The sequence below is a fragment of the Squalius cephalus genome (assembly GCF_949319135.1).
Source record: "Squalius cephalus genome assembly, chromosome: 19".
NCBI lineage: Eukaryota > Metazoa > Chordata > Actinopteri > Cypriniformes > Leuciscidae > Squalius > Squalius cephalus.
The window spans coordinates 21,884,626-21,894,147 of NC_137140.1; the positions used below are offsets into that span (position 1 = coordinate 21,884,626).

Below are 9,522 nucleotides of genomic sequence, written 5' to 3' on the forward strand. Positions count from 1 at the left end.
AATTAGTGTCCATTCGCCACATATACATTATATATATATATATATATATATATATATATATATATATTTAAGTGAATGAGACCCACTATCCCACTCCCTGGTCACTTAGAGCTAAACTTCACAAAAACAGTTTTTTCCATGGTGGAAATCCCTGAAACGAGGCCAGATTGGGCACCTCAAGCACACTGTCCGGGGAAAAGCAAGTAAGAGTAATCATTTGAGCTCCACACAGCTAATGAGACGGCAGACCTAAATGTCAGACTCCTCAGAGGAGGTCACCTTTCCCCAGGTCCCACAGGTGCGTGCAGTGTAGCCCCTGGAAGGCTGAATACAGGAGTATGTGCTGAATCTGGTTTTGTCTTGTACCATAGAAAAAAACCATAGGCATTAGCAGCTGATCTCACAGCTGTGTTAAGCTTACGAACTAAAGATTAGGTGTGTGTGTGTGTGTGTGTGTGTGTGTGTGTGTGTGTGTGTGTGTGTGTGTGTGTGTGTGTGTGTGTGTGTGTGTGATGGGGGGGTTCAATCTTCAATCAAAAATTATTTGAAATATTGGATTAGTGTATTTGCAGCCATACAAAAAAAAAAAAACTTCTAATCAAACTTTATAGGAGAGAGTCTATAGGAAAGAACAATTGGGCGTATAATGCATTATACATAAAGGCTTTAAAAAAGGGTATTCATCATGCACATTGTAATGCATTATATCATTTCATAAATTGTAACCAAAGTTAAAATACATTATAATATTTGTACATTCCTTGTTACATCTGAAATTGGTTGTTTGTCATGTTTTCATGTATTGCACTTTATAAGTAACAATGTATTATATTATATATGCGGTTACAATTATTCATTATACAATACATAAGGTGCATGACAAGGCATAATTAATGCATTAAAATACTTTTATAATATATTCTACATATAGGCTTTAAGTAAAGTGTTACCGAACAATTTACTTCTCACTAGAAGAGTTTCTAAATTCTAAACTAGGAAAGTTTCCAAATTATACTTCTCTTCCTTTCATTTTCCCCGTTGTCTTATATAGACACACACACACTGAGACAAACTTAACCTAGGTGGAAATTACAGGTTGTGTCAGATTTCCTGTAAGGCTCTCTGGAGTGGCACCTTGGCAGAGGAACAGAGTGCAGTGGGACATGTGTGAAACCCTGCTTTAATTGCACGGAGAAAAGAGAGCAGAGGTCTTTGGCTTAGACTGTGGTCCGCTGTCCTGCCTGTCAGACCTCTTCTGCCTCTGCGGGTAGACTGTTATATAGAGGACTTCTGGAGCACAGGCCAGCTCAGCCTACAACAAGTACAATGGGACCAATACAGCCAGTGAACTATGTATTAACAATGATTACATGTATCTGAGCATTAGTGACAGCAGTGATTGAGCATGAACAAAATGAGGGGGAGAAAAATGGCCAAATTAAAGGAACTGCAGATAAAACAACTGAAAGCCGATAAGCACAGGCCCAGCACAACCTGATTAAACTGACTTCCCAAAAGTAGCATGAGAAAACTTGTGTAAATCCACACTCAAAAAGACAAGCCGGAGAGTACAAGTAAATAAGGGAAAGATGAAATTAAAATTACAAACACAATTAAAACTGGCCTTAACCACAGATTTAGATTTAGCAACAACAACAACAGCCTGCATCCCTATTTCAAGTCTGAAACCATTCACATTCAATAATAATCACGATTTTACTTTTTCTGGATGTGCCTTTAAATCACCACTTGTACAACCAACTAAACAAAAAACAAAACTACCCTTAAACAACAAATTACAATGATGCAATGACAGAGAGATTTAGTGACTATGTTATGACACGACTTAGAGTAGTTTATGTCTAACATTTCTCTCACACACACACACACACATACACACTCACCTTGACCAATGAATATAGACTCCTCTCCCCAAACATAGCGTGTAGAAAGGAGCGGTCATCTGCGCTCTCAACATGAGGCTGCAGCTGAGACGGCAATACAGACAACAGCTCATACAGACCTGCCGAGGAAATACAGGAAACACATTACACACACACACTCACAATGCCCAAAGAGAAAATATAGACGGATGCAAACAAGTCCCATAAAATCTGCATTAACAGTCACCTGAAGCATGTCAGATCAGTTATGAAGATTATTCTCCAGTGATAACCTCTAAGATGGTGTGACGTTAGTATAGTCTTCAAACATCAGTGCATCAAAAATTAAAAAGTGAAAACATTATGGTTTAATTTAGCATGCTCAATGGGTCAAACTGAGGGTAAAAAAAAAAAAAAATTCCTCTCCCAGAGTGCACCTTACTTCCTCCCTTTGTCTGGATATTTCCTGTTTTTCTAGGAATCACAACTGGAACTGTGAATCAAATCCCTAAAGTTTCATTAGGATGCCTGTGATGTTTAAACAAGCAAACACCACCCAGGTCTTCATAAGATGCTTAAGCGCACGCAAATACTGCAGAGGAAGGTAGATATGACGACTACTATTATTAAGAAAGTAACTGACCCCAAAATGAAAATTCTCATCATTTACTCACCTGCATGTCATTCCAAACCTGTTTGACTGACTGTGGAACACAAAATATATTTTGAAGAATGTTGGCAAACAAACAGTTTTTGTGCCCATTTACTTCCATTGAAAGGACAAATAAACACTAAAGCAATTTCTCAAATTCATTTATGTTGCACACAAGAAAAAAAAGTCATACAGGTTTGGAATGACATGAGCAAAATGACAGTTTTCATTTTTGCTGCTGTCAGATTCATACATCAACACTTGAGCTGAAAGTGCAAGATGGCCAGTCTTTCCTAGAGCTCTAGGTCAGTTTAAAGGCACAATATGTAAGATTTTTTTAATTAAAATATCCAAAAACCACTAGAACAGTTATATATTTTGTTGACATGTACTTGCATTATCCCAAATGTTTCCAACAATGTTTAAATCCAGTGAAATCAGCTATTTTAACCAGTGTAACAGTCACACCGTGTCAATGTTGTACCTTTAATCTAAAAAAGGGGGCAGAGTTTAAAAGTCAACATCTAACCTTATGTCCCAGCAGCCTATAAAAGAAACTGTGTAAACTGAACATTATTGGCCGCTAGGCCAAATATACCGAACGGGATGTGAAAGAATGCTATGCCAAGCAGTGTTTCCTTTTCACACGCCTACACTTCCCAGCGGCCTCCAGAAAATAACAGCGTTCCTCAGACATCAATGGCAGTGCTGGAATACAACAGGGCGGAGCAGAAGCCGGAAGGACCTGCTTCTCAAATTCACAGCATTATGGGTCAGCAGCACAGGGCATGGAGAGCAACTTTAATTACACAGGCTGTTAGGAAGGCAGCAAGGTCATCCAAACTGTCTGGAGTTAAACACAATACACACAGACACGCACAAACGCTTAAGTGATGCAGACATGATGGTTTTCTGGAACACAGATATTCTTAGCCGCTCACATAAGGGCCTGAAAAAAGAAACAAGGACAGCGCGTACAAACACACAAACACACGCCACAATAGAGACTGTCCGCATGGGAAATATGCTCCGTTGGCTCCTTGTCTGGCTCCTGTTGGCCTCACACTAGCCAAGAAGAGGACAACTGGCAGAAAACCAGACCAGAAAGATTTACAACACAGGCCACATTTCGAAAAGGAACAGTAAAATGGCTTTCTTTGAATGTCTTGTTTGGAAGGGTTCAAGAGTCAATAGTGCAAAAAGATTCACACACACTCATCTCAGTGAGCTGTGCAGCAGAAAATGAACGCTGGGCCGTACTTCTCTCCTTCAAGTGCTGAGAGACTGACTCTGTGAAGCAATATAAATGTCATGCAAATACACACTCATGCATATAACCACCTTAGGGGTCAGCATTTCAGGTGATACTCTGAGAACATGGTTCATGCCTGTCTGTGAGAAAACTGAGCGAGTGAATGGAAATATGAAAACAAGAACAGCTGCACTCTGCATACTTTCATTCATTTTTCCTTTGATTTACCTCCTAAAACAGAAAAGCTACATCCACAGAGAAAAAGAGAGGCCCTCCGGAGCTGACATATTATAGTAGAGGGGGGGGAGAGAAAATTATCTGGCTACACAAAGGTCTGAGTTGTAGTGATCTTTGATCTGGGTCTAAACAGCAGATATGCATGAAGCACACAAACACGCATGCTCTTTTGGCATTCTGAGTCCATTGTAGGGTTTCATCACAGTGTTCTCAGCTCCAGCCTCTTTAACCACAACACCACATCAGAGCTCTCACCCAGGATCTCCCAGACCTACTAGCATGTTCTGGACCATCTACTCCAATTAAACACACAGCCGCACACTAAATGGTGTCTAGTCCTATACATCAGTAGTGCATACACTGTGTCATCCTACTAATTGCTTTAATTCCTACTCGTACTTAAATTCGTACTTCTGCAACTTAAATGGTTGCAAATGTGAATTTGTAGCAGTAACTTTAAATTAAAACACCTGTTGATGGACGTTTATGTGGCAATTTACAGTATAAGACCATGTAAAGAGGCATTCAGAAAAGTTTGAGGTATGTAATATTTATTTTATGCTCACCAAGGCCAAATACAGTAAATTATTAAATACAGTAAATATTGTGAAATTATTACAATTTAAAATAAATTTATATTTTAGAACAATTTATTCCTGTGATGGATTCAAAGCTGAATTTTCAGCAGTCATTTCTCCAGTCTTTAGTGTCACATGATCCTTCAGAAAGCATGCTGATTTGGTGCTCAAGACAAAACATTTGTGCTGCTTATGTTTCTGGAAACCATGATGCAGTTTTTCAGGATTCTTTGATGAATAGAAAGTTCAAAGGAACACCATTTATTTAAAACAGAAATATACTGAGTGATTCTGTAATTTTACACAAAAAAAATTCACTTGGTTTAAAAATATTAATTTTAAGGTCCTGGGGCCTCGTGTATAAAACTTTCCATAGATTTCATCCTAAAAGTGTGCGTACACAGAAAAGCTAGATTTATCATACGCACAAAAGTTTTCAGATTTATGAAATCATGTGTATGCCAGAACCTGCACAAAATTCCCTTTTGAAAAAAAAATTTGTCAGCAGAAGATTGTGTGTACATACATCTCCTCCCGGAATGACCATTTATGAGTTTAATGTCATCTGCATATTTTTTCCATGCATATTCCCATCCACGGGATACCAATGTTTTACAGTAAAAAAAACTAAAAAAAAAAAAACATTAGGAAAATATGAGATGTGCCGTCACATTACATTGCTAAAAGTCATTCAGGATGCTTGCCTTGTTTTAGAATAAATAAATCTAAATACATTTCAGAGAAAGTTTTCAGAGAAGAGTTATTCTCAATTTTTTCCACTGGCCAAATAGCATTTTATTAATTGCTTTAAGCAAATCAAAATTTATGCAATTTTGCCTATAAAGTATATTTTAGGATGTTTATATATTTTTAAATGGAAACAGACTTATTTTTTGCAGTATAAATAATTTTCTGACGGAGCGCATCACTGACAAAACATTTTAAAAATAAAATGTGCATGTGTCTTTTTTTCCAGTTTCCTTCAAATTCTATCCCTCAAATACACTGGTATTTTTCATAATATTGGGAAGACAATGAAAATGGTTATCATTAGACTACTGTCTGTCTGTGCACGACACCAACAGCACACACATTTCAGTACTTAACTCCATTAATGAGAGTGGCATATTTTATCTAAATGTGTATATCAGATGTAAAACAGAGTTTAAATCATTGAGTATCCGTATGGTACTCATTTACGCTAAGATAATTTTTTTTATAAATCTCTCAATATGTGCATGAAAAATGACGTATATATGCAACATTTATACATCAGGGCCCTGGTGTTTTTTCCCCATGCTGGAGCCATGAGGTGCTTGTCAACATGTGGACACACATAAGAGGAAAAGATCACAAAAAAAAGTTGGCTTTTTTCATTCTAATGTAGAGGCACAGTAGCCAAGGTCAAACCATCCCTCAAATGAGCATCTCTGGAGCCCAGAATCTCACAGGAGGAAATGTGATCCTGAAGCAGCCATTTCAACACCTGTAAAAAAGATTCAGTCCAATCACACACTGATTCCATGTGACAGGACACATTTCGTCTATATAAGAGCTCAATCACACCAGAAAAATAACAGAGGACTGCATCTAACAAGACCACTGGCTCTGGCGAGAGGAAAGCCCAAGATAGAGATGCCTGCTGAGCCCTGGTTGATGGCCTATACCCCAAAAAGGGTGGAAAGGCAAAAGGAAAAGGACAAGCTTGAATTTTAAGTTGGGTTTTTGAAACTCTAGCTACTACACTGAAAGATCAGATCCATGTGTGACCAGAATATCAGAGACAAAATGGTTGGCTCTTTTGACATGGGTTAGTAAGTCACCACCCAGAGCACCCTAGCAACCACTTAGCAACACTCTAGTATTGTGATGGATATGCAATAAAGTAAATGTAGATTGCTTGTTTGTAGCTTTTAGACCTTGTGTATAAAGATGTTCAGACCCTTTTTTCACTTCAGCAACCGGACCAGATATTCAGAACTGAATGCGTTCTGCTTGTTGACAGGTATAGATCTCTCGAATTCCTGAAAATGGGGACATAAAAAAATAAAATAAATAAATAAATGAAATTCCTTCTCCCTCCGCCTTTCTCCTGCATTTGGTAAAATGAAGTGGAAATTTTCATTCTGATGTAATTGGAAACAGGGAGCTATTCCAGTGGCAACAAATCCTTGTGTTACAGTTCTGCATCCCTGTGGCAGTAGAGAGAGAGAAAAAGAGGAGATGGAAAAGAGGAGGATAAATGGCTGGAAATCGATAAAGTGCTCCCAAAGTGCTTGCTGCAGCCGCTACTAACGTTCCTCCCTCCCTCCCTCCCTCCCTCCCTCCCTCTCTTTCGTTCTGTCCTCTGCTCCCAGATGCTCTGCATTCTTGACATCAGAATGGAAAAATTTACTGTTAGCCGAGAAGAAATTTAATATGGCCATTCCTGTCATATCCCTCATTGCAGCCACATTCAGTTGGTGCTCTGCTGAAGCCATAAGAGAGACTCAGCACCTGAACGATAAACAATATGGAGCTCAATATGGATCTCGTTACGGACAACGGCATCATTACACCATACACTTGTTTCTGAACAGGACTGATGGAAATATTATTTCCACATACACACACTAATCAAAAAACAATTCCAGTTTCAAGTAGAATACCTGCACAGATAGTTTCATGCATAAAACCTGTCACACACACATGCATTCATCTTCATTAGAGGAGGTTTATCTGCTAAAGAACTTCTGTCCTTCTGAACTTCCCACATGTCCCCTTTTGTCTCTCTCAAGCCTACCTGGCCCTCTTATCTTTTAAGTGACGCCGTGGGGAGGGTTAAAGTAATTGGACCAGCAGGCCGGCCCAGAATAACACTGTAAAACTTCATTCGGCTCATAAAATCCTAGTAGGGGGCTACGATGCTCCAATCAAAGGGCAGATTCAAAATGATCAGGCTAACAGACTGTGAGGAAGGCAGGTGAGAGTGCAGCTCAAACAACCAAACCACTCACTGAATGACCTTTCCTTTCACCGTTTCTGAAAATAATAGTAATAATACATTCTAAAAATAATATTATCTTTTTGACATTTATATTTATGAAAAATAAAACAGAAATACTATATATATCTCATAGGACTGCAATTAGGACAGGATTAGGCTTTTTTAAGGCTATTTGATGCTGTTCTTTTAGGGAGTCTGAGAGAATAACTTCTGATTTTGTGAATGTGAGCCGAAGTGCACAGGATGATTGAGTTTGCAGTTGATGCAAGAGGAATTACAGTAATTTATCATATGACATCAACACCAGAGTTTCTTTCGCTCACATACACATTTTACAGGTAGTGGGTGGATGGGTCTGTCAGTACGAGGACACCCAAGGGTAGTGAAATCAAATGCCACTAGGAAGCAAAACACCCACATGAAAAACAGGATACATGGAGTAAAAGAACAGCATTTTATGTCCATACAGAGGAATGAGACTAGAACAGAACAGACACTGTGTGATGGAGAGGTTTAATGAGAGAAAGAATAGACCTGCATTGAGGAAATAGAAAAGAAAAAAAAAAAAGATCATAAGAGCCAGAAACAAGCTAATAATTTAGTGGCAGATCAATTTTATAGCAGACTTTGGTGATTAAATCTCAATTTCCTGCCTTATGAATGGGACGTTTAAAGTGTGTGTGTGTGTGTGTGTGTGTGTGTGTGTGTGTGTGTGTGTGTGTGTGTGTGTGTGTGTGTGTGTGTGTGTGAGTGAGTGAGTGAGTGAGTGAGTGAGTGAGTGTGTGAGTGAGTGAGAGAGAGAGAGAGAGAGAGAGAGAGAGAGAGAGGTGTTATGTCAGGTGTCCAACAACAGCATAGCAGGCAATAACACATCAAGAGCAGTGGCATAACGGCACAGCAGTGCTCGCACACATTTTGACTTGAGGTATGTAATGATTCTAATCTATCAGATCCACAGTGGCTTACTGGGCTTTCAAAGTGTTCATTAAAAACCTGTTGGGCAAGACAGGATTGCAGACGTAGCCCAACCATACCACACGTCTCCCAGCAATCTTACGATCGTCAATCAGACTTTTATATCCCAACTAGGCATTATTTTCAAATAGATTAGATTCACTTAGTAATCCCTTTTTTAGAAAAGGAAATGAGACCGAGAGTAAGGGATATAAAAAAAAATATAAAAAAATTTAATTTTATAAAGGCATTCTATTCAAATAAATCATAAAAAGGTGTCAAATGTCCACAAAAATATTAAGCAGTAAAACTGTTTACAATATTGATAATAGGGCTGAACGATTAATCGCAATAAAACCGCACGCGATTTGGCAAATGCTGCGATTATTTTATGCGCAGCTTGTCAGTGGAGTGCGGGGCTGATTGGTAGTAAATACTGCCCCATTTGAACGCCAGAGGGCGCTCTCATGCAAACACGATAAATATGCCCCGCCGCAGAAGTACAATAATGCGCATCATTCCAGGAAATCCCTATCGCTGTTGCTGAATAAACAGAAGATTGAAACGCTTTGATTAAACATGACTTATAAATACACGACTACCTTATTCTGTGTAAGAAGCACATCATCTCACAGAAGGATGCTCAACTGTCGTTATGAAGTGAGTTTGGAGTAAATGCATGTTATTAAATGTTGTCTGTTGTTAGACAAGAGGTTCATAAATGCTTCTTCTCATGTTTTGGAAAGATGTTTGACGCGTGTTGTTTTTTCAAATGCACGTTATAAGTGACAAACTCACAGTGCTTTCAGATGGAGCAGCGTTTACAGAGCCGTACATCAATGACAAACTGCGCATAACATTTTTTTTTTTTTTTTTTTATAAAAATAAAATAAATAAATAAATAAATAGCAGCCTTTGCGATTTTAAAATCGCGATAAGCCATCTCGATTTAAAGCTCGAATATGTAATATTTTTTCACC

At 38.5% G+C, this 9,522-nt stretch overlaps 1 protein-coding gene across 2 annotated transcripts in view; it reads right to left on the minus strand.

Annotated features, from left to right (window-relative positions):
* Positions 1 to 9,522, minus strand: part of mpp7a (MAGUK p55 scaffold protein 7a) — a 118,771-nt gene that overhangs the window by 70,035 nt on the left and 39,214 nt on the right. For both annotated transcript variants that reach the window (XM_079851732.1, XM_079851731.1), the window contains one exon: positions 1,905 to 2,023. In XM_079851732.1, the coding sequence (XP_079707858.1) occupies positions 1,905 to 2,023 (119 nt within the window). The remainder of the gene's footprint in view (positions 1 to 1,904; positions 2,024 to 9,522) is intronic.